This window comes from Ciconia boyciana, chromosome 4 (assembly GCF_034638445.1).
Source record: "Ciconia boyciana chromosome 4, ASM3463844v1, whole genome shotgun sequence".
Classification (NCBI taxonomy): Eukaryota; Metazoa; Chordata; class Aves; order Ciconiiformes; family Ciconiidae; genus Ciconia; species Ciconia boyciana.
In genome coordinates, this window is record NC_132937.1 from 27,164,754 (window position 1) to 27,190,439 (window position 25,686).

At 43.9% G+C, this 25,686-nt stretch overlaps 1 protein-coding gene across 4 annotated transcripts in view; it reads right to left on the reverse strand.

Moving 5' to 3' along the window:
- Window positions 1–4,422: 4,422 nt before the first annotated feature.
- Window positions 4,423–25,686, reverse strand: part of DCC (DCC netrin 1 receptor) — a 618,393-nt gene continuing 597,129 nt past the window's right edge. For all 4 annotated transcript variants that reach the window (XM_072860253.1, XM_072860252.1, XM_072860251.1 and 1 more), the window contains 3 exons: window positions 22,117–22,329; window positions 7,594–7,736; window positions 4,423–6,215 (listed from right to left, as the gene is read on the reverse strand). In XM_072860253.1, the coding sequence (XP_072716354.1) occupies window positions 6,126–6,215; window positions 7,594–7,736; window positions 22,117–22,329 (446 nt within the window). In that variant the 3' untranslated portion in view covers window positions 4,423–6,125. The remainder of the gene's footprint in view (window positions 6,216–7,593; window positions 7,737–22,116; window positions 22,330–25,686) is intronic.

Below are 25,686 nucleotides of genomic sequence, written 5' to 3' on the forward strand. Positions count from 1 at the left end.
GCAGAGCCGCTGCCGAGCACGATTTTTCTCTACTTATATGGGGCTGATTCCCAAGGGTATGAAATTACCTTCCTGCACAACTGTTTGCACGGTGGCATCATGTTTTCCTACGCAAGAAGACTTCTTCCCTTCCAATGCCTTCCCCAGATCAACACGGCTCCTGTAGCACCCAGAGGGTATGCTGATATTCACCTTAAATTGACCCCGAATCGCAAATTGCATTTACGTGGGGCTTGAGCAATGCAGCGGGGATGGAGCCAGGAGATGCTGGATGGGATGTGCTGGGGTGGGAGATGCGAGGCTGCCCTGGGATGCAGGGACCGATATCCAGCGCTTGGTGGACAACGTACCAGACAAAGAGAGAGAATTTGTATCAAAACTTTATTTATTAAACAAAAAACTGCACCATTGGAATAACATTTCTATAAAAAATGAATATGAGACTGTTCTACAGTGCATTACAAAACCCCCTTTTTCTTCATGTAGTAGTATACAAGATTGTGTGTAGAAACAGTCATTTATTTTTAAACCGTAAGCAAGTTTCCTTTCTCATAGAACAAGATTTACACTTAAATATTGCAGTCACTATTCTAATTTGGTTAACAATGCTAGAGTCTGACAATTTAAAGAAACTGTTTATAGGCTCAAAATGCCATCTTTAGGCCTTTTGTAACAACAAGATTTTTTTTTTTTTTAAACTAAGGCTAGTTAAAGCTGTAGTATAACCCATTTCTATCAGATAAACATATCACTAGTATGCTAAGAATTTTTGAATTACCTTGCAAAGCCCTTTAAATGGCATTCACCAGTGCCAGGACATTGAATTAGCAGGCTGGAGCCGGTGCTTCCCAGCAGCCGTGGGGGGTGTGTGACAGTCGCGGTGACCGGTGACTCGGTGGCACGGTCCTGCTGCCCGACCCTCCCGATTCCTCACGCTCGGGGTGCGTAACGCAGGGCCAGCGCCCAGCACACGGGGACATGGGCACACTGCAGCTTTAACAGCCTGCTCTAGGTTTCCAGCCAGGTATCCCTTGTATCATAAATTATCCAAAAGAAAACACTCTAAATAATAAATTAAATATTACTTATAAAAAGTACACCCTCCCCCCCAACCGCCCCATCCCAAACATGGCGGCAATTCGCAAACGTAGGAATTGCCAGGTCTATTTTACAATAATAAAAACAGCATCGTGCCTTCTCCTACCGACGTTGCTTCCTCGCACTTGGAAAGACACGTACAGCATACAGCGAAGCACGCTGGCTCGTGCCGCCTCGCGACGTGTGGGCTGTATCACGTTCTCCAGCCAGCCGAGACCAGAATGAGGATGCGTTCAATGCCGAGAACATTAAAAAAAAAAGGTCATGGAGCCTCCGAGAACCCAGTTCAACACCAGGCAGGACACTGAGGAGCTAACGGAGACGCAGGGAAACAAAGCTGACGGGAAAAACCATCTCCGATCACCTATGAAGCCATGATTTTTTTAAAAAAAACCTTCTTCCATCCAGCTTCCAGGTATCCACTTCAGAAATGAGGCCGAGGGGGTTGCAGTTTCACTGCCTTCTGCTTCCCACGGGTGTTGCCTGCAGAGCGCTTCCCTTACCTACATCGACTTCGGGATTTAACATGCGCCTCGGTAACGCTGCCAGCTCTCACCTTGCAAACCTCCGCGCCTGGTTTTACTGTTGGTATTGCTAAAGGTGGTTCCTGCCTGCTCACGGCAGCACGGGCGAGCATCTGTCTACGGATTTGCAGGATTCGGCTTTAGGTGCCAGCCTAGGAGAGCGTCCCGGGAAAAGACCCTCGGTGAGCTACAGCAGGAATTACACCACCGGCTCTGATGGCAGAACACAACGTCTGATGCTTCCCAAGGGTTGGAAAGACCCAGAGACGGCCTCACTGTTAACTCATTCCCATCCTTCCACGTGTGAACCAGCCCTGCCATCATTTTGCCTGGTGTTTTCTGGGTTGCACTGTGTGTTTTGGCAGAAAATGTCAGAGCGAGTGAGCACACACTGCAAACATGTCCAGAAGCTCTGGAGAAACGTTTTTAAAAATCATCTAGTCTTTAAAAATGTCAAGGAGGGAATCAGGCCAGACACGCGGCATCCTACCTAAGCCAGTTTTTAAGGAGCTGGCTCTGGGAAGGGGTTCGTGAAAAGATGCTCCCATAAAAAACTGAAGGCAATAAAAGAAGAGGCACAAGGAGCGCCAACGCAAAGAACAGCCACTTTGCGGCACAATCTTATTGCAGCATCTGACACGCAACGTCCCGAGCCACACAGGAGCCTCGTGGCTGAGATTTCCTTCGCTACCAGTGCCAATTTGCCAGAGCATATTGGGACGTGCACTGCCACGGCAACGCGTGCCATGCGTGCAAGGACCAACCTTCGAAGCATTTGCAAACCTGTTGGGAAGCTCTGGAGTGGGCAATCCTGCTCGGAGCTACATGACTGTCTCTGTCCTTCTCCGGTTTCTGTCTCTGTCCTTCTCCAGCTGGAACTTCTCCAGTTCCAGCAAGGCTGCCTTGTAGCTGGGAATTACCAGTTCCCAAACGTGAGGGTGCACAAACAGGCAGACGGGTATAGGGGATATGATGGTCCTCACTCCCTGAGAAGTGACACCACAAACCCTACGGCAAAATGTTGGCACTATCGCTGTCCAGCCCCAAATCATGACATAATCAAGATCATACGCAAGAATAATAGCAGATTATCCTCCCCCTTCCAAAAACTGAAGAGCTTCTCAAAGTGACTGAACCTCTTCTCCAAGAAGTGAACGTCTAAGCAGGCCCCAGCCAAAGATGCTGAGCTAGGGAGCGCTCAGCCTTTTGAACCATTGCTATTGCTCCATTTTTAGGTCTTCAAGTAAAAAAAAAAAGAGAGGAGGGGGAAAAAATAGAAAAGAAAAAATAAAAAATATATCCTTTTTTGGCTACTGGCTTTTTTTTCCACCTGGTTATGGCAGCTTGCCTGTTGTATTGATTAGCTAATGACCTTCCACGGTAACATCGAGCTTCACAAGCCTGTCATGCACAGACAGATTTCTCATTACATTTTTTTGGGAGTGTCCACGGCTGAGATAGTCACAGGCTATAAATACTCTGACAGTTGAGGAATTTGTCAAAATCCAAAGAAATTCTCAGCCAAGCTCCCTGCAAATAAATAGAGCATCAGCAAAATATAATGTGGAAGATTTATGCTAAAACACTCGTTTGAGTTTTGCAAGCTACGTAGTTCACCCGTAAAGTGAAATTTTAAAAGAAATGCCTGCTTACTAATTAGTTAGAATTGTACTAAAATCATCCTCAAATGAAGGTTGGGAATATCTCCAGGGCTTCTTCGGACAACGACACACCAATTCCGTGTCATGTGGCTCAGGGGAGGTGAAGGGTACAGCCCTTTTTTGGCCGTCTGAAGGAAAACTAAGAAAAACAACCCCCCAAAAAACCCCTACCCCAAACTTCAGTGTTTATATGGAATAGTTTAGTTTTACTGACGATTGCTGAACTTAAATTGAAGCAGGAATTTCTTCCTAATTTATTAAAAAAGGGGGTGGGGGAGCGGCTGTGTCTTGCTTGGGCTGAGCTGATGGGGTTGTTCCATCCCGCGGACAGAGTACGTGAGGACTTGTTTCGGCGTGGACCTTGGCCTTGGTCTGCAAGTGTTATTGATTTCAATGGGCTGAGCCTGAAAATAGATCTGCTTCAAACGGCAGAAGAAAGGCTGCGCTCACGGGAGTGCCAGATCAATCTGCAGACTTTCAGGGCTTAGCCTAAGTCGAAGAGAGATGCCTGAACAAAATGAAGAGGCTGATCAATACCAGAGCGCCTGGACGCTACAACGCTTTTGTCCAAAACAAGCAAAATCCAACTTGCAAACCTCTTTGTGGCTCGTCTTATTTTAGGCAATTTGGGATGGCGATATACTTGGTCCTGGATTAGTATTCCGTGATTAAAAAGGGGCAGCGCTGCTCTTTAAAGTCCTGGGAGCAGTTTCGGTTCCCAGCTATCCTGCTGCAAATCGAGGGTAAGAGATGTTTCATAAATGATAAGTGAGAGACAGATTTGACCTTATGTTCCTACTTCAACAATGTCAATCTCTGCAAATACGGATGGGGAGCTATTCAAAAGCTGCATTAAGCCTTCTTTCTTCGAGTTAAAACGGAGGTAGTGATTTTATAGGTTCTAAGAGCTGAGCTGGGTTTTCATCAGGAGAGATTTGTGCATTTTATTTTTAGTAGAGGTTTTTGGTTACCAATCTTTCAGGACTGGAAAGCTCAGCCTCCCAAGCAAACAAGATTTCCTCACTCTCAAGAAACATTTCATTAAAATCTTAGTAAATTGAATAACAAGGCATTTTTAAAGGAGCATTTTCACAAACACACTAGAGTTCCTAATGAAGCATTTGAATTCCTCCTTGACATCTGATTTCCCTTCCAGCACAGGGCTGTAGAAAATAATCTGAATTATTACTTCTGTTGCAGTGCCATTTTACTCAAAATATTTTATTTGGAGATTCACATATAATTACCCACCTAATAAAAGGAGCTATTAGGTTGTAAAGATCCTATCCTTTCCATGCTCTTTTAAAATTATGACCCACTCAAGCTTGAAATCAAAGGCAGAGCTGAATGGAATAATTCATCTGAAACTCTCTTATTGGGTTTTGCAGCCTCCTAACTGATAAATATGCAAATCAGTTCCCTTTTGGTGATTCAGCTGCATAAACAGGGATTAACGCTGAATGCAGCTGAAAATTCAGCAATAAAATGTATGCACACAAAATTTAGGCAATTCAACCAGTTATCGTTGTCAATAAACACGGTAACGCGCAGCTAAAGCGCTAGGACAAGAGGGAGAGGGAACCCCTAAAGATGGTTCACAGCGTCCTGCTGCTCGCCGCTCTTGGCTTGCTGTTCTCGCGGAGTACTGCCGATCTCAACTGGGAAATATTATGCTTGCGGAAAAGCCCTCCTAATTCATTTATCCGTTGTTTCCCAGCCTCTCTGGTTCTTCCCCCGGGCTCGCGTCCTGCCTGCGGGAAGCGCCTGCTGCCCCTTCACCCTCCTCATCCTCCACCCACCATCATCGCGGGTGGGTGGGTCCTCAGAGCGGAGCCATCCCGGGGGATGTGGGGATGGGAAAGGCTCGGGGAAACTTCAGCTCCGTTTTTCTCTCTGCTCCGGCTCGCGGTGGCCCCAGCAGGGCTTCCCAATGTCATCACGGGGCGGTCTGGCACAAAGGCCACCCATACGCAGACGTGTTTTATTACGAGCTTAAGCACGTAGTGACTGCGTGTCAGAGAAGATTGCATATTATGTCCTCCTTTTGCAAGCGTGCACCGGCTGGCTGGCAGCAGGCCACCAATGCAGACTTTTCTTTTTTTCTTTTTTTCTTTTTTTTTTTTTTTTTACATTCCTGGTTCTCTGTTTGCCATACATAAAACATTAACTACGGGAGGATTTACAAACGCTTGCTAAAATGGCTGAATTTTACAGCAACTCGCTAATCCCCACCACTCGTGAGAGATGAGTGACGGAGGCGACAAAAGAAATTAGTCATTTGTCTTTTCATTTTGTGCTGTTGGGAAAACTTCCAAATTTTTGGCGTGGTGGCGTGGTTATTTGCTATGGGTGTTTTTGTAGTCGGTAATTACGTATTTTAAATAAAACCAAAGGAGTGACTTACAACACTGTCTCATTAACGGCATGGTCTATGTTTAAAAACATACTTGCATGAGGTAAGACTAGATCTATACAAAGAGCTACAAACCTCTACGGAGTAAAACATGAGTTAGTCATGACAACTTGAGCTCTACGAAGACTAGTAGATCAAAATGAGCAATCCGGTGGCATCAGCTACGGCTCTGCGGTGATGACGTCATTCGCCTTGCCACGCTGTCATCACTTGACATGCCAGACGGACAGTTCTGTAACATTTCCATCATTACTCTTTCCTTTTTCTTCTTTTTTTTCATTCCTTTTAGGACTTTTCAGGAATCTTCCTTGCACTAAAGGAGTGGTACCGGGAACAAGATGATTTTATGGGGCGGTGTACGTAGGTGGTACGCGTGAAATCCTGGTATGCTGCAATGCTCCGGGATAATTATCGCTTCATCAAGAGCTGTTAGAAGGCTGAGCCTGTGATAGCATTGAGTTGCTTCATTAGCCCCTCCAAACTGGCCATCTGTTCGCTCAGATCATCCTGCTCATAAACCTGCGAGTGAACAAAAACAAACACGCACAGATAAGCGGGCAGCGGGATGCGAACCGAAACCTCCCCGCACAGAGCCCGGGGCATGGCCTGTGACCAGGACCTCCCGGGGCCGCCGCACCAGGACATCTTCCCTCCATGGTCCTCAGGGACCTGAAGCATTCAAGGATGGGTTGACACTTACAGGCTGGACAGCAAAGCCCCTCTGGGCTCAACACATGAGCTGATAACCAGGGCTGACCATGCTAGAGCAATATTAAACGTTAATGACCCTTCCCTGAGTCCCCACTTCCCCAGCTCTCTCCCTTAGGTTACATCTGTCCATGCTTGGGGGGGACTATGAAAACATTTTTTAGCACCCAACACAGACATCAAATGCTCATCTAAACATGCCCCCTCCTAGGGCAGGCTGCACCAGTTCGTTTAGCAATTAGCTGAACTTCTCAGCCCTTGCTCGTGGTTGGGAATTTCCACCATCGCTTTTAGTGGGAGCAGAGGACTGGGAACGGTTGACATCGTCCTGTGTCCCCTTTTCCCAGCAAAATGTGAGAATCCTTCTGCCGCTATATGCAGAAGTATATTTTCATGCCGTTGATAATGACAAGCAGGAATCAAACAAAATGTTGTCCTGCATTCATCAGGCAGCAGACCCAAACCCTCCATACCATATGTATGTCTAAAGCAAATCTTTTTTCTTTCCCTTTAGCCAGGATGAAAACATAAAAGGATTCACTAACAAGATGTTGGACAAATCACTGCTATAGCGCCTAGCAAAAATTCTCCCGTGCAAGTAGATGAAAAGAGATGATACACAACATGTATTTAATGTATCTCTTTTTTTTCCTTATTCCTTTTCTTTTGCACTGTTTCATCTTCTGGATCACGTGAGACCTTTCTCTAAGAGAATCTTAATAGGAGTGAAAAGATTATTCTAATTTCACCACCTTTTCCGTTTCACTTATCTACTTCTTCAATGTTATTTTTCTCACCATTATCTGGTATTACTATATACTCATTTTTCCTGCCAAAATTATTTTCTTCCCTTATCGCTCTTCTCACCCCCTCTTTTTCTTCTCCCAGTATCTCAGCGCGCTCAGGAGAGGCTGTGCGAGTTGTCCCGTGGATAATATTAACACAGAACTGAAGCGCTCGCTTCTCCCCTGTATCACACACACCAAAGTCCATTAAAGTCAAGAGCAAAGTTTTACCGGCTGCCAGAACTTTTTACGAGCTTTCTAAGAGCTATCAGCTGCAGCCTAATACCTTAGGTAAGGAGGGACAGACCGTTATCGACAAATTAACGTGCAGATTGGGGATTAGAGAATCTAACTCGCTGGCGATGAGGCTTGCAAGAAAGCTGGCCCTGAAAGATGGTTCTTACGTTGGCGGAGTCCTCCGTCTGCTTGTGGCCCTCTTCTGCGACCTCCGGGGCCGTGGGCACCGAGACGGGCAGCAGAGGTGACCTGGCTTTCCCTGCCAAGCCAAGGGATGCTGTTTTAACCTGAGCCTTGGGGAGGTTAGGCCCTGGAAGAAGAAACAAAAGTCACATTGAGAACCTGTAGGTACGGAAAAGGGGATGGCAGTGAAATTTGGGGATTCTAGGCAAAAATGCAGCTGGTTTTACCATCGCTGCTTGTGTTTTCAGTTGTAAACGTAACAGTCCCCTTCCTAGAGAGACACGACTTCTTCCTGGAGGAGCATCAGAGCCAACACAAACACCTTCTAAAAACTCCTCAATTATATTTCGTGGGCTCCGCTCCCGAAAGAGGACTCACAGTCACAGCAGGTCTGCAATTTTCTCTTGACATTACTTTTTGACGAAGAATGCCATTCTGCAAAAACCAGAAGTTTTCATATGGAAACTTGAAATTTTCCTGGGAAAAATACCTACAAACCCGGTATTCCTGGAAGATAATGAAAACCTGGGCTCCGTGGCCCCTGCCTGGCAGGGAACTGTCAGTTTGACGATGTGTTTGAGGGAGAAAGTGAGGCCGAAGAGCAGAGAGCAGTGGCCGGGCTGGGGGAATGGCAGTTATTTCCATGGTTCTCGTCTACTTTTGTTTCTAACCCCCTCAAGCTGACAGCAGCCCTCCGGGTGGGTCACGGAACAAGCTAAAATAAAAATTGTATTTCAACTTTCTCCAAACCAACCCAAGTTGTTTCTGACTTTTTATCCCAGCTTGGAAAGAGGGGGAAAAAAATCAAAATAGAGTTACTTTTTTTGACAGAAAGGGACTTTTCTTAAGCATCTCTGCTGAAACTCCTGCCCACCGCACCGAGCCGCACTACTGCTGCGTGGCAAAAGCGGTGTCAGCAGCAGCATGGTTTGAAGTGCTGCCCTTTAAAGATGCACCGACTGAGATGTCTCAGCTCTCTTCTAGAGGAAATTAAAAATTCTTTGCCTCTTTTTAACGATTTGAAACATCAAAGAATAAAACCTTTGTCCCGGCTGATCTGCCTCCACTCAGCACAAGGTGCCTGGCTCTAGGCAAGACTCTGCTGAAGACACAAGGGCTGTCACTTGAAACAGAAGCACATAAGACATTGATTTTAAGTACACTGGGATAGTTTTAAAATTAAAATTGCCACACAAAGCCAAACTGAGATCATGTATCTCACGCATCATAGATTCAAGGCCAAAAATGGGGAGGGGAATTTCAAGCTTTCTTGCTGCCAGAGTAATCCTGCTCCCCCTGAAGCGACGGCTTCAACGTCTCTACGACCTGCATAAGGCCAAACTCACTCCAGAGAGTGTCTTTGGCACTTCTTTCAGCCACCTAGGTCCCCCACATTTATCCTTCCCACTTTCTATAGACTTTAAACCACTTTGATGCCTGCTTGTGCCCTAAGGCAAGTTTCATGTTCTTATCTTTGAATATGCAATCTCCAGGCTGATACCTGCTTGGCAAGGGGACATCACAGACCAGGGACTGTCAAATCCCCCCAGCCTCCCCACCAGGTAACAGCAGATCCCCTCTGGCACAGGAGGTGACTCTGGAGTCTCACAGGGCAGGGTTCCATCTCCCATGGGACTTGGGCACAATTTGTATTCTGCTCATTTGACTCCCGTTGAAATCAAGAAGACGAATCATAAAGAAATAGCTTTTTCCTATATCTTTCCTCCACTACGACCTTCAGCAAGTTCCCTGCCTTTTTTCTATTAAGAAAATCATAGAATCATAGAATGGTTTGGGTTGGAAGGGACCTTAAAGGTCACCTAGTTCCAACGCCCCTGCCATGGGCAGGGACACCTTCCACTAGACCAGGATGCTCAAAGCCCCGTCCAACCTGGCCTTGAACACTTCCAGGGATGGGGCATCCACAACTTCTCTGGGCAACCTGTGCCAGTGCCTCACCACCCTCACAGTGAAGAAGTTTTTCCTTCTATCTAATCTAAATCTCCCCTCTTTCACTTTAAAGCCATTACCCCATGTCCTATCACTACATGCCCTTGTAAAAAGTCCTGCTCTGGCTTTCCTGTAGGCCCCGTCAGGTACTGGAAGGCTGCTAGAAGGTGTCCCTGGAGCCTTCTCTTCTCCAGGCTGAACAACCCCAACTCTCTCAGCCTATCTTCACACGAGAGGTGCTCCAGCCCTCTGATCATCTTCGTGGCCTCCTCTGGACTCGCTCCAACAGCTCCATGTCCTTCCTATGTTGGGGGCCTCAGAGCTGGATGCAGCACTGCAGGTGGGGTCTCACCAGAGCGGAGTAGAGGGGCAGAATCCCCTCCCTCGACTGCTGGCCACGCTTCTGTTGATGCAGCCCAGGAGACGGTTGGCCTTCTGGGCTGCGAGTGCACATTGCCGGGTCATGTTGAGCTTCTCATCAACCAACAGCCCCAAGTCCTTCTCCTCAGGGCTGCTCTCAATCCATTCTCTGCCCAGCCTGTATTTGTGCTTGGGATTGCCCCGACCCATGTGCAGGATAATAATGATAATAACAACAGCCATCGCTTTAATAGGTGATTGTGCTTATTAGAGATATTAAAAAGGCATCAGCCTCAGTACGTGAAGCAGGCTATCAGCCATTGCATCAGAATTGGACCCAAAAAGAGAAAAATAGCATCTTGAGACATGCCAGCCATAAAATGTGCGTAGAGGAAAGGCTGTCCCAAGGATGAGCCACAGGACAAGTTTGTACAAGGATGCCCATGGCTCTGGAGCTGAGACGCAGGGACCAGGAGCATGGGAGATGCCTCCATCCACATGGGACGCACACAGGCTCGCTCCAAAATCCACGTCTCCGATCAGAAACCCACCCAGTTTCCATGCAAAACCAAACCGTCTTTTTACAAATCTTAAGCTTAAACACCTATTTGTTTTCTTCACCACTAGATTCCCACCCGATTACCTCTCTTTTCTTACAGATCGTTAACGTATCATGGAAGCAATGCTCCTGCGCCCGGAGTGGCTCTGCCTGGAGAATAACTCCAGCGTAGGAAGGCAGGCAGCTGCTGCAGCTGGAGCGGCTGCAGCTCTCGCTCCCCAAATCCCAGCAAATCACTGCAGTCGTGACAGCTCGCTGTATCCTTACAGCTCCAGCGAGCAGCCAGGAGACAAGAGTTGCAGATTAATTTTCCGGTATTTCAAAGAATTGCATTTATATTTTTAATTAGTTTAAGGCAGAGAAAACACAATGGAGCAGAAGACAGAACAAAATCCCTCCCAAAATCCAGTTGCCAACAGCCTGTTCATTAAAAGTAAGTTCCAGTAAAGAGCTGCAAGACAGGCGCAGAGAGGGAGAGACTCACAAACACCCTTTCTGTAAGGCTGAGAATCGCAGATAACTCCCATTTAGCTGAGGCTATGACCGCATGAAAGCTCAATACAAGCTAAAAGAGATCGCCATAAAGATACGCTCACTCTTCCAGCTCCAGTTTAATAGCTCAAAGACTTCTTTAATAACTGGGCCTTCAAACTTCCCTGTATCTCAGAGGAAGAGTAGAAGATACAGCTATCCCCAAAGATTCAATCTTCTAAGTACTGCACATTCAAATCAGTTTTTTTTAAAAAAGGAAATGTTTTTCACTTCCATTTCTTAATAAGAAAAGCTTATTTCCAAAGAAGAGGCGGGGGGAATATGCACACACTAGCACTCGAAATACGCACCCAGCACTTACACACTGAGAAATGTGAGTGATTCTAGAGCCTGGTTCTAAAAACCAAAGCGATCACGCTAGCATCAAAGGCAAATGACCTCTAAGCTGCCTGGTGCAGAGACTGTAGCTTCTCAACATTTTTTTTTCCCCAGTGCTTTGAAAAGACCTGGAGCGCTCAGCAAAGAAGTGAACTGCAGCTCTGGCCCCTGCGGCTGGCAGCTGTGGAGGTATTTCTATTCTAGGAGCGCTCGCGTGCCCTGCTAAAGAGAGATCGATCTGATTCGTGTCACGGGGAAGCTGGATTGCGTCCTGGGATATCACTGTGACGTGCAGAATAAATCATAAGACACAGCCACCGCAGAAAATGGCATCCATGCTGTGTATTGGTTAGAGAATGGACTCAAATAGGCTTTTTTTACAGAAGCGACTTCGCGTTGCGACTCGTTTCATTTTCGTGGGCTGGTGGAGAAGTAAATATTTGATGTGGTGGTGAGGAGCTCATGTGAAATGCAGAGTATGTTGCTGTTGTAATCCTCTGAATCTCGTGGTAAAAATCATGTTTCTCATATGTAACTCATTAATTGTAGTAATTGGACTTAAAGACCCACTCTTCTGCACACAGACAGATGTTCCCTCCTGGATATTGTTAATGAGAAGCCATAATGATGATTAGTAAGTTCAGTTTGTGCATCTTTTTGCCCTTTAGCTCACAAAAGCAACAGGCAAATCATAACGCTCATATCTAAAATGAAGCTGAGAAAATTTTCCTTATGCATAGCTGCATATTTCACGTTCTTCAGCAAATGTTTTACAGCAGTGACCGTTTTCCAAGGTAATGCCTGTAACACGGAATTAGTACCACAGTTGAGCCCTCTTCCCCCAAAGGACCTTAAAAAGACCAAGCAGGCCTCTTGAAGAGAATGCTGGATGCAGAAGGTTGACATGCTAAGTAAACGAATTTATGCAAATGAGCAGATAATTAAATTAAAATCACTTTGGTTTCTAATGTTCGCCAACTCAGCGGGAGTCTCACAAGGACAAAGGAGGAAACCTTGGAACCGGGGCCTCAAGAGGCAGAAGACGCCGATACCGATCAGGTGTAACTCTGAGCAGCCCCAGCATGGCTTTACTGTTTAAAAGTTTCATTTTCTCAGCAGGGTTATTAAACTCTTCATTGGCTCATTAGATAGATGATATATGGCTACCAGGTGCAAATCCCAGCGACCACCGCCTCTCCGAGGCCCATCCTGAAGCATCATCCTCGGTATTTCAGGAGCACTGCACATCAGTGCAAGTCAAGTCAAAAAGAAGCCTAAATCTCTACGCGTTTGTGCATACGAGGCCATATGTTATCGTGGTGGACACCAAGTAAAACCAATATAGCATCCATCCTCTCGATAGCAGTACTTTGGGAGAACTACTTGGCGTTATTTTATTTTGAGATATGTCCAACGGGACACGAGATGATGTACTCAGCCAGGTGAGAACAACTCATTTCAGGGAGAGGGCTCAGGGTTTCTGCTGTGCGCGTTGCAGGTTTTCAAAGGCCAGTCCCTGGCAACGTGGAGCACAGAGAGCTGGAAACTCAGCAAATGCCAAAAAATGCTATGTTTGCACTCAATGGATCTAGGGTCCGTATCAAACTTGAAGACCAACAATTCTTGCGTGGTTCATGCGGTCCAGGCATTCTGGGTGATGATGCGAAACGGTGTCCTGGAAAAAAAGAGTTCAAGTGGAGAAAATGGAGATGAACGCAAAAATGGAAAGGAGCTAGTTTATGGAGACACAGCAAGAAATCATGCTCAATGGAGAATACTGGAGTAGAAGGCGGCTACCAGTGGAGTTCCTCAAGATCCAGATCTAGGACCTATTCTTAATATTTTGATACATACAATAGGTGTGTGATTACAAAATCTATTACTAGCAAAAGCTTGGAAAAATGGCTGGAGCTGGAGTAACACGAAGAGAACTGCACGGACCTTTCTGTCTTTCTGCTGCTCAGCCAAACTTTCAGAGTTTCACAGCAGGAGGCTAGACCGGGTATCGCATCCCTTCGGCTGAATTTCACATCGCTTCAGCTGTTTAAAAGTGAGGGATGAGTCTCTGCTGGTTCTATCATCTCCCTCGGTCATCTATGGAAAGAAGCACCTTCCAAAGTCTGTGGAGCAGTAGGGCGAATTGTCTTTCAGAAGATCCTCTCGCTCCTTTGGCTGCACAGTGAGCTTACGTGACTGGCACAGGGCGGACACCTATTCATCAGAAGTCTAAAATTAGCTAGGAATGAGTTGTATCTCCAAGAAGAAGGCACGGGAAGTTTCGCCATGAATTCTGCTGGGTCTAACAGAAGGAAAGAAGGGAAGACAAAAGCCTGGACACTTCTGATTTCCAGCCTACAAGTGGGTATGTGCCTCAGAGAAGTCAACTATGATCTTTGGATGTGAGAAGGAAGCAATATTTCGCAGAAGCCAGGTAAATAGCAATGCCATTTTACAAAGCATTGGGAAGATCCTATCTGGAAAGCTCTGTACAAGCCTGAGGACTTGCACGCAGCAAAAAATGAACTGTACAAAGCGTTGAGAGGGGTTTACTAACTGCCAGCAACACAGAGGAAAAGTCTATACGATAATCTATATATGGAACAGAAAATGTGATGGAATCAGCTTTGCCTGTGAATCCTGCGCTTCTCAGAAAGATTGCAGGAATTTGCTTTCATTAGGTGGTAATGCAAAACTCAAAAGCAATGAGAGTCTTCCCATTAACCTCCGTGAGACGTGGATCAAGCTCGCAACGCCAACGCGGTCTTCACAGAGGTCACTAACAGCTGGGCTTAGGAAGGACATATCTAGGCTAAAACATCAGCTAGTGGCCACAGTTATAGAAAGGACATCTAGCATTTTAAAAAATGTTTATCTTCCTAATATTCTGCTCTCGGTAAACATGTACCATCATCATCAAACACAATGTGTGACAGCAGACAGGACACTGGAGAAACTCTGAAAAGAGGATTTTGCAGTCAGATGCATTGCGCTGTATATGGGCTACTGGTTCCAGTTTTTAACCTGCAGCCATTTTAGTCTATCGATGCCAGAGTCGGACAAAATGCTCTGTTCAAAGCTGATGTCTTTGTTGTCCATTTAGGATTTTCAACAAAGCAAAAAGTATTTTGGATCAGGCAAGGTATTTGCAGGCACGTCTCATAAAATCGATTTGGAAGCTTAAAGAGAAAATTTCCAAACTGGGGATACAAATATATTCTTATGTTCAATAGCCCAACAGACAGGGCATGCATCAAAGATGTGAAGCTGAAGATCTGCAGTTGAGGATCACCTGGTTTGAGGAGGCAGCTGAAAACAGATCTATCTCCTGGGGTGCAAACAAGCCTTTGTCTTCATAAGAACTGAAAGGATTCTTGGAGGATGAAGAGTACCAAGATGAATCCTCTATAATGAGACTGTAAAAGTCAAAATAAGCTGCAGAAATCAGAAGGTAATGTCAGACTTGTAACTAAATAAAGATAATCTTTTCTGGCCCAGCATCTCACACCTTTTCCACAATTTTTTTTCTATCCAACAGGACAAAAGACAAACACTATGCATGTCATCACCTAGAGCTGCTTCTAGCAATGAAGATCTGCAGGCACAGCGGAATCTACAAGGACGCTCCCACAGAGATATGTCATAGCTTGCAAAACTGAAAGCGATCAATCTGGAAAATTAAAATTATTTCAGAATTTTGTCTGTCGCAGGAGATTGGCAGCTTGAACTTCAAGGGTGGGGAAGGAAGGCTGTATAGCAATGCAAAGCCAGATATTTTCCCTATTAAGGAACCAAAGCTGGTGGGGTATACTGCTGATCTTGCAGTATGAAGAGATAATTTTCTCGTACAAGTACAAGAGAAAATCACAAAAGGATCAAATGCCACTTACAGGTTATTTGATATTTCCACCAGTAAAAACAAGTGACAGTTTAAATGACTTAAAAGTTGAAACAGAAAGATGAGAATAACATGTAGAAGTGAGCTTACTTGTAGCTCCATGGCAAGATGTTCCTGTTTAAGTAAGATGGTGCCTCTCAGGGGATCAGAATATGTAACTATATGAAAAACATTATTTGAAGACTCAGCTGTTTTACATTACAGGTGGCAAAAAACATTTTTCATCGAGAAATTGAGTTTCTAAAAATGATTTTTAGGGTGATAATCAACGGAGGCTTGGCTCGTTCCGCAAGGGAAGATGTTCTAGAAAGAGGCAAAGTTTAATTTAGAAATATTTGATAGTAAGAGAAATAAACTAAAAAGAGAAATAAAACACAAAAGAGAAAGAGGTCATTTAATCACTCTCCAGAATACGGTACCAAGCAAGTACTGGGACTGCCTGTTGGGGAAGCTTTTGAAATAGCACTGACGAACTTCACGCATTTTTACGCGCTACGGCTTCAAAATAGGTATGGAAACAGTGAGTTTGGAAAGGACACTTCAAGACAAAAACAACACAGACTGCTCAAATACGGGGAAACGTGAGAGAGATTTGGTCTCTGTCTTCTCAGCTGCTCTTCATGTTTTTATTCTATTTGCTGGAAATACTATGTGATAAATAAGTGTCAGGGCAAAAGTGGCTCGTTGGCTGCAACCGCTCAGTGATAACACACACAGCCCCAAATTAATATGGAGAAATTCTACAGGCAGCGGAAAAAGTTTTATTTCTCTGCTTATGAAACACAGGAAGATACAATGGCCCATCATTAAATCTTTCTACGTATTTACAGTATCATTGTCCAGATAAACATTTTTTAATGATTTGATTGCTGCCTCATATTGAAATAGGTAATGTATATAAAAGAGGAATCAGTTCATGTATCCAGACAAGCACCTAAATCCACACTTCGCTTTACACCTTCCAGTAGTCCTGTGGATTTTAATGAGACAATTCAGGTGTCTCAAGTTATCTGCATGCTAATTAAACTTTACTGGACTGCGGCCAGATTTCTCTAATAGACAGGACTGACCCATGACACTTCTCTGTCGATATATCTCCCAGATGAATGGAGAAAGCTTGTTTTCAGAAAAAAGAAACGTGGAAGAAAAAAGAATTTCAAGACTGAAGGAGGGGGCAGGCAAAGGCTTATGAAATAAAAGAATCATTTTTCTTTGACTCTGGGAGTTACTAGTGCAAAAAACTAGGATTTCAGAATAAAAGGTTGAAGAATGAATCATTTCCATATTTTCAGTGAATTTATAGGCCTTTCTTACTGTAGACTATGATAAAGAGAAGTCCATAATCTCATTTACAGTCATCGTTAAAATAAGAAAAAAAAACCCTACACCAGAAAGATTTTTATACCCTATTAACAAAAGAGTTCTTAGTTGCCTTCAAATTCAATGACTGAATTCAGATGAGAAGCAATAGCTTTCCATTTGTGTTTTATATTGGCACCGGGATTTTTTTTCTGTGAATGGTAAACTTCAAAAAAAAAAAACCCAAAAAACCCAAAGGACCCACAATTTGGTTGTATAGCTAATTAATTAGAGCTAATCGATTGTGCAGAATAAATGCACTCCCAAATTAACTCCCCACCTTGCACGAAAGGGGATTAAACACTCTACAAAATGGATAGCAATTAAATGCATAAATCTAGCACCAGAGGGTTCTAAGTTCATGTCTCCAAAATTTGCCTAATTTGCAGCCAAAGGTTTTATTCTTGGAATTTCGATCTCTAAACGCTCCACCTGAGAGCCGATAGGCAAGACACTTGTGTAACAGTGACTTTACCAACGCTCCTGTGAGGAGTGGTTTATTTTCAGCACGACTGAAAATTCTTTCTATATTCTTTCTATATTCACTCTTCGAAGGATCACTGTAATCTCAGCATCTACTGAGGCCCCCAAACCCTTGCTATTTGAGATTATTATGGCCCAGGATTCACTGCTTAATACCAATACACCCTTTTTTCCTCTTGCTTTCATCCCTTATTTATTTGACCGTTCGCTCATGGTTTTAACATTGGCTTTACAAACCCTCACTCTTATCTTGGTTTTGTGGTTCTTTTAGTACAATAGCTATAGGAAAAAAAAAAAGGCAGCACAAAAAACACCTCACGGAGCTCATTTTCTTATCAGGCTTTCTTATCCCATTTGGTAATGAAAACAGTGTGTGGGTCAGCCTGGATATGGGAAGGATTTGTACTAATGGCCAGGCAATATCCAGCTGCTGCTTTTTATGCAGGGATGTTTACCGCCCGATTTCTTCACCTCACTCTTCGCTTTTACTCCCCAAGCCATCTGACATTGCAAATACAAGATATTTTTCCAAAGCAGCAAAGAAATACATCTCGAGCAGTTCAGCTGCAGTGCAACCTTTCTCCTGCACTCCCAGCCCGTAGCCAGCTTGGGGCATAGCCTACAGCTTAGCAGGAGGAAGGAAAATCAAGCTTAATTTTGCTGTACAGTGAAGTGTTTTTTAGCTCTGGGGTATCACTGAGTGATTCCAGGAAGACCGAGAAGATGACAATTTGGATTTCCAACTACACTTTTTTGTGTAGCAATAGAAAGTAGCAATAGAAGGAGTAGCAATAGAAAAAATGCAGCATTTTTACAGTCTCACAAAAGATACGGGAGCCTGAAAAGGCTGAAATTTTAGAACCGTGACACACTATGAAAACCACCACTTCACAGGCGGTATTTTCTATCACCTCACACCTGCTTCTGCAGAAGAAAAATGACCTCCTAATTCAGGTGCAGCTGATCATCAAGACCTAAAAGGAATTTTCATTTGTGAGGGTTAAAAAAAAAAAAAATCTTTCCCATCCATTTGTGGAATTTATGTCAGATCTATAATGCAATAAGCTCAACTCTCCATCAACCATTTTCTATTTAGCCTGAATGGGGACTAAGTCAAATCACTTATATGCCCATATGTATGATTTGCAAAGAGGTGCGAGTGCAGCCACAGTGGGGACTGGAAATACCATGGAGTGATTCTCATGCCTTCAGAGTAAGTATTAGGAACCTCAAGCGCTCAATCACAAAGCAGTGATGAAAAGGTGAGATGTCCTATAAAATATCAACGGGAAGGGCTTAATGCGAAGAGTTCAGATTTACTGGGCTCAAGCAAAAAAAAAAAAAAAAGGGGGGGGGGGGAAGAAGAAAAATGCCAGATTTTAGCTCTGGATTAGGCTGATGTCATGACCCAAAACCAGAAGCACGACCTTTTAAATATTTATTCATATCCTCACGGCAAAATCCCCCACAACTGAATAATGATCTCTGTATATCTTTTTTATGAACCATACGATAGAGTTTAACAGCTAATTATAACACCACTATGGAGATCTACTGAATAGGTAAAATATTGGAGGAGATACCTCCTTTTAGCACCAGGTCAATCAAAGCCAAGAAAAAGCCCCGTGCTCATCTATTCTCTGGGCAGGATCCAAAAATTAATTTCGATACTAATATCGTATGAGGGCAAGCGCTAGACATCAGCTTCAGGACCATAATCTCAATGTACAAATACATCTGGAGCTTCGGCGTGCAGTCGGCTGTGGGGCAGGCGGTGGGGCTGGTTGAGGACCGGAGGACATCACTGCCTGGCATTTCCATACAAGCTACTCTAGAAAAGGAGCTCTAAAACTCATCGGGCTAGATGGAAGAGAGGCTGCAAACCAGCAATGAAGGGATTTCAAGGGCAAGGTCCACTTAACTTCAGGTTCCTGCTTTTTAAAGTCTTTGCTGGAAATCTCTGGATCAACCTCTGCAGTTCTCTGCTGCTTTCTCCCCTTCTGAATTCTGCAGGATTGTTCCATGAGAGTTATGTATTGTCTGAGGGGATAAGACACCCAATTGACATGCATTTAAAAAATAGGACAGCAAAGCAAAGAGTAGTTTAATTGGTTTAAGTGATGATGAGTCCATTACTTATTGCCCTATTACTTTATTACAGAGGACATGTAAAAACGTCTTGAGTTTCAGAAAATGTAATGAAAAATTAATTAATTCTATCTATCTGATTAAGGAAAGTAACAGTTTTTCCAACATGGGAATTTGCTAAGAGCCTTTTCAACCTGAGACGTCCGTAAGTGGGGTATAATTAGCAGACGTGGTCCATAAGGGAATTTGCTCAGCTGGCCCGCAGAGAGCTCAGCCACTTCTGCTCTGCCAGTGGGGACGAGGGAGGAGTGCCTGTGCAGGGACGTGCCAGTCATCTTTTCTAGGAGGTCTGTTCAAATAGAGAAATACATCACAAGCTTTGTAAAGGCACAAATATCTTCAAAATTTCCCTTTCATGGGTATCTAACTATGGCTGAGATATCAGCCACGTATGTTCAGCCTGGAGAAGAGAAGGCTCCAGGGACACCTTCTAGCAGCCTTCCAGTACCTGACGGGGCTGCAGGAAAGCTGGAGACGGACTTTTTACAAGGGCATGTAGTGATAGGACATGGGGTAATGGCTTTAAAGTGAAAGAGGGGAGATTTAGATTAGATATAAGGAAAAACTTCTTCACTGTGAGGGTGGTGAGGCACTGGCACAGGTTGCCCAGAGAAGCTGTGGATGCCCCATCCCTGGAAGTGTTCAAGGCCAGGTTGGACGGGGCTTTGAGCATCCTGGTCTAGTGGAAGGTGTCCCTGCCCACGGCAGGGGCGTTGGAACTAGGTGACCTTTAAGGTCCCTTCCAACCCAAACCATTCTACGATCATGCTCATGGGTAGTATGAAATACTCAGAATTGCTGGTGAAACGAAGCGCTTTTTCTTGACATCTCTTTTTTTAATGCTTTCTCTCTGCACTCCCATTTTAAGTGAAAAGAAGAGACATCGGGGTTCCAGAGGAGTGGGATTCAGGAGTGGGTACTGAAAGAGCAACCTAGTTTTGAGGGATCATGTGCAGGACCTGGATCAGTTCTGCACACCCCACTGCCCAGAGGCAGGAAGAGAAGTTAACATTTACAAAGGAAATCTTTCTACAAGAAACTGGGAAAGGAAACAACATCAGTCTGGCTAATGACTCTGAGGACAAGCACACTGAGAAAAGCAAGAGAAACCATACATAGAGGGGAATAAATAGCCCCCAACACCACAAAATAGCCCGAGGCAGATCAGAAATGAAGTTATACACAATTCTAAAACGTAAAAATTGTGGTTTCAGTATAACAGTGAATACAATAGTTTGAATGCCATATATAACCCAGCAACATGTTTTCGTCTACGTAACAGAGTCCAGAAAAACAGATTTTTTCATTGCTTTAGCGTCTGCTTTATTTATTTCCATTGCTTTATGGCAGACTATTGCCATAAACTTTCAGTTCTTAATGTTGCCTAATAACAAAGTTCTACACATTTTTTGTAGGAAACATGGCTTCTGCTTACGTGAGATTACTTACTCAAAAAAAAGGGCAAATTTATGCTTCGGGATGACAGGATTCTTTATGAAGATAAGTCACATGCCCCGACTTCCTCTCTCTTTACCACGCCTCCCAGTTATAATGGTTAAAATGGAAACTCTGATTGACTTAAAGAACAAATAGTCCTTTCGAGGTCACCAGGCTTACTCGCTAGAGTAAGGCAAGTAGAACTGGATCCTCACAAAGTAAAATGCAGGACTACATGAAGATGAATGGAGTCTGCTATATATAAAAAATAATTCAGCAGCACTATTTGGCAAAAGCAGTTCTCCAACAAATAAGGATTTATCTACTTCTGCCTGCTGTCAGAAACTGGATTACTTGCTGATGGATAGCAGGTGCTTCCAGTAAAAATGCAGAGATGTTTTGGTAGCTTGCTTGTTGCAAACGTCGACCTAACATATGCTGTATGGCAAGAAAGCTATGCTCGGAAAGCAGCATTAGAATAGAAAAGAGTAAAGCTGAAATCTCAAAGGTTGTCTGAGCCAAACTGGAGATTATCCAAGCTAAAGGAGTAGGGCAAACAGTTAAAATGAGATACCAGCCTGCAAACCCTTTTTTTTTTTTTTTTTCTTTAATAGCTCTAGTAGTTAGGTTACAAAGGCAAATATTGTTACTCAAATCATACCACTTCACGTGAAAAACAATTCCAGCACTGGGCCTACTTTACGAACAAAGCAGATACCATATATATCATACAAATGTCCTCAGCTGATCCAACGGCAAAGTTTTAAAACAGCTCTCTAGAAATGGTGCTGCTCTGGAAACCAACCCCAGAATGAGCTGGAGAGGCACCGTTCCCTCTTCCTCTGCCGTGCCGCCCACCCACGAATGAATGTTTCGCTACAGCCATACGCAGCCGTTTAACCTAACCCTGCAACCAGCCCACAGCCTCGTTCAACAGCGGCACTACTCTACAGCCTTTATTTTTTGAAAATAATAATTTTCTTGCTGTTCCTTGCACGCTTGCTATTTAATTTTTAAGTAGGTTGCGCACTGCAGTGGATCGCCGTCAGTTCTTTTCCAGCATACATAAATAGGCCTTTCATTATTGAAAAGGCAAGCCTTGAAACAAAGAGTCAAGCTTTGGCACTGGTTCAAGTTACTGTAGCATAACAGGAGACTGCAAACAAGACCAAGTGATTAATTTGGCATCGCATTTAATTCATTTTTATCACTTACTTGTTAACTCTGATTTCAAGCTATTGCCTTGTCCTGAATTTTTATTCCAGGTTGTCAGAATGAAATACTAGATTATGCTCATAAAATTGTATATATCCACTTCCCATTCCGCCAGAACTTGCAGATATTTCTTCAAGGTATGGGACAGTCTTGCGCTCTCTATTTTTTCCTGAACCGGAAGTCGGTGGTTCAGATGAATGGTACCAGAGACCTTCCTCCCATCGCTCTTACCTGTTTGCGACAGAAGTGGTGTGTAAGGGACTTTCGGTTCTATTGCACTCATGGGCGGAGGTAGCAAGGGGTTGGCGAAGCTGCGGAGAGGGTGCGTAGGGCGGACGCAGGCGGTGGGGATGGTTCTGCTCGGGGCGTCCTCATTGTTGGAGTGCTCAGGCTGCGTCTGCGGTAGCAAGGATGGCTGCTGTGGTGCTGGTCCTTCGTTTACAGCTGCAAGAGAACAGTCAAATTAAAAAAAAAAGAATGAAAAAACAAAGAACTATTATTGATGTATTTTTTAATGTCCCATTTCCTCCTTTTATGGTCATTTTCAGCAGAAGGGACAGCATTAGCCTCCACCCTCCAAGAAGGTGCAGGAAATGTGTAAACCGTTCCATCAAAAGTTATTGGCAGATGAATTAAAAATCAGATGTTCCCCAGGGCAGCCGTGTGCCATTTGAAGCTCAATACATCTTCCTTTGAACAAAACCCCAAACCCAAGCATGATATTTTTATCTCCTTCTCTCTATGCGCTTTTAAATGTTAAAAATCAATAAACACATAAATGCATCATGTAGAGATTGAAACAAGCTACGATTACGGAAACTCATTATATTCAGCACGACGGTACTGTTCTAGTCATAGTGGAGAAAAGCTAGAGACAAAGAAAGGACTTAATTAATTTCCACATAACCAATCACCAATATTGTTTTTCCTTGAGACAGCTGTAACATTTAGTGTGCCAAAGCAGTAGGTTGCTGTTTTATTAGCCTATATTCAAAGTCAATTCTTCAGAGATTCAAATGTTCCATGTCAACCTTCTAAAATATAAGACAGCTTCCCTATGTTCTGCGGGGTTTCTTAAAAGAAGCTTTCAGTAACAACCTCTGTCATGGACTTTCCATGCCAGAAAACAGAAGCAAACATAGTATTAAGGAAAACAAAGGTTGAGACAAAGAGAAAAGCCCTTTAGAAACCCTCTAGAAGCCCTCTAGATTTCTACAGCCCTCCAGAAACCCCTGTTGTACCCAAACTATAAATTACAATATGATTATGATTGTACAGGAGTTTTCAGGATGGGTATGGTCCACAGCGTTGTCTAACATCACCAGTACTCTGAATGCAGAAAAAGGTTCTCGTGAAACTTATTAGATGCAAAATCTTCCGATCCTGTAGTCTAAAATTAGAGTATGGAGCGTGCGCAGTGAAGAAGACGCTGCGTAGGAAGAGGGATAGAAGACAGCAAGAGGCGGGATGCACGCTCACACATCCCGATGGCATCGCCCAGGTTTCTGGCACTGCTCTCTACCTAACACTTGGTCAAGAAGAGAAACTCACTGCTGCTGCTGTTTCCACCAGGAAACAATACTGTACCACATTACTCAGATTTTAAGAAGTTTAAGAAAATAAGCAAAGACAGAAAAAAGAATTCCAAAGAAGACAGATTATTTTGTTCTTACGGTAAGGGAACTGTAACTGGAATAAGCAATCTTCAAAGTTTTGAAAACTTTAAAATCTTTAAAATCTCTTTAAACTTTAAAATCTCTTTAAACTTTAAAATCTTTAAAATCTCCGAAACCAGGACACTGACCACTATGCCTACCATGAGAAGCCGAACTAGTTAAGAATTAATTACAAGGAGGACTGATAAGGCTAAGTCTGCTGTGGTGCTTTATGGAGGGCAGCAAGAAGTTCATTTCCCCACGCCACAGGCAAGAGCCTGCCATTTCTACTTCTACTTTCTTCCTATTTCAGGACAAGAATAAGCGAATTGGATCAAAACCACCATCTCCTAGCTTCTTTTCCAAATCCTGCATCATGAGTGCCGTTGAGGCTTCCCCGGAGCTCGGGTCCGTGGCCTCTCCTGACCCTCTGCCACCTTCTGCCCTACTGCCCCAAGGAGCAGCACTGGCGAAAGTTCTCCCCTTGGTGAGAGTGCCCGCAAAGCCTGACATTATTTGCAAGCAGAACAGTGGAAGGAAGCACGCTGGTTAGTGAAGAGCCTGATCACAACAGCAACTTCTTCAATTTGAGCGTGTTGGTGGTGTCCAGTGTCTCCACAGTATCTATGCCAGCCAGGATGGCTCACAGCACAACAGTTAATCATGCAGCTTGTGGCAGGAGACGGAAATCTAGGAAAAGCTCAACCTTTTACTAAAGAAAACAACCTTCCTGACACACAGATATCAGAATTAGTTATTATACTGGGACCCAAAATGCTCTGGAGGATCTGGTTTCTTTCAAAGCCTGCTGCAACAACCAGAACTCGTTGTGCAAATAACATGCAATTACAGAGCCAAGTCAAATCTCAAGGCATTTTATAATAATTAATGTCAAAGTATATAAGTAATTACAATCTACTAAGTGGCAAAACAATTTTGAAAAATGGAAATGAGGATTTCTCCTCATTTCCACAGCCCCATTGCTTGTTCCTATGGCAATATCGCAGACATCCCTGGCAATACTGAACACCACGGATAGGAACCCAACTACAGGATCAGACCAAGGTCAAAATCATCTACAGTTTGTAAAAGTTTGCTCGACTGTGGGTCATTTTCCTTGTTTTCACCTTCAAGGCTCTTTGCGCTATCATGCCATTACCCTAGCTCTGCTTTTCAATTTCCTTTCTTGCCCAGCAGACCCCTCTCTGTTTTCTTCTCCGAGGAATAATATTCTCCTTAAGGGGGCCAGAGATATCGACGTTATTTGTAACAGGGTAGAGCAGAACGATAGTTTAGCTCATTCCACCCTTACCCACTGCTCACACATTCAAGAAGGTGCCACAGCGTGTTGCTGCTCTAGGCTACCATGGGCATTGGGCTCTTCTCTCCCTTCACCTTGTCCCCGTCGAGGAAGATGCAAAAGAGTCTCCTAGACGTATACATCTGAGGTTACAATGCTTTCTGGAGCAAATCCTTGGCGAGGCCTTTGCTTAAAGTAGAACTAAAGCCTTTTGTCTATGCTCTTAGCCTCAAAATGTCTTTCAACATGTTTGTCAAAGTCTGAACTTCCTATGGAGCCCAACGCCTTTCATTGTGTCCTTAAGGACAGCTCTTTCGGGATGCTCCTGATCTGCTTGGAGAAACAAGGAAACCAGACCCTTCTACTCGCCATCAAAAACCTCCTCGGTATTTTCTGCAGTGGTGCTCTCAGATAACAAGGCTTTATCAGCTAGCATCAGCATAACGGTCTCTGCATTAAAAGCCTTTCTATTAAATTAGTGTTCTAGCATATGGGTATGCTTTATCTTATGGATTTAGTTGTAAAAGCTGGAGACCTACATAACCATTATTACATAAAAGATTTCAGGTTATCCTCCAGCTATTACTGAAGAGAAAGCTGTGATGACTCTATTAAAATTAGAAGCTGGAGTTGGGATTTAAATATTGAAGGTAAGTGGTCTAATGAAGGTGCTTCATGCTTGAGAAGACTTTTTTCTAAAGTAAGACGTGCATGCTTGCCAACATAATGAGAACCATCAATCTGCAATTCACTCAAGTCCCTGCAGGAAGAGAGGATGGATTGTTTATTTGAAGGATGGATGAAGATGAGCACATCGCTACTGCTGCCTACATCGCCTACATCAAT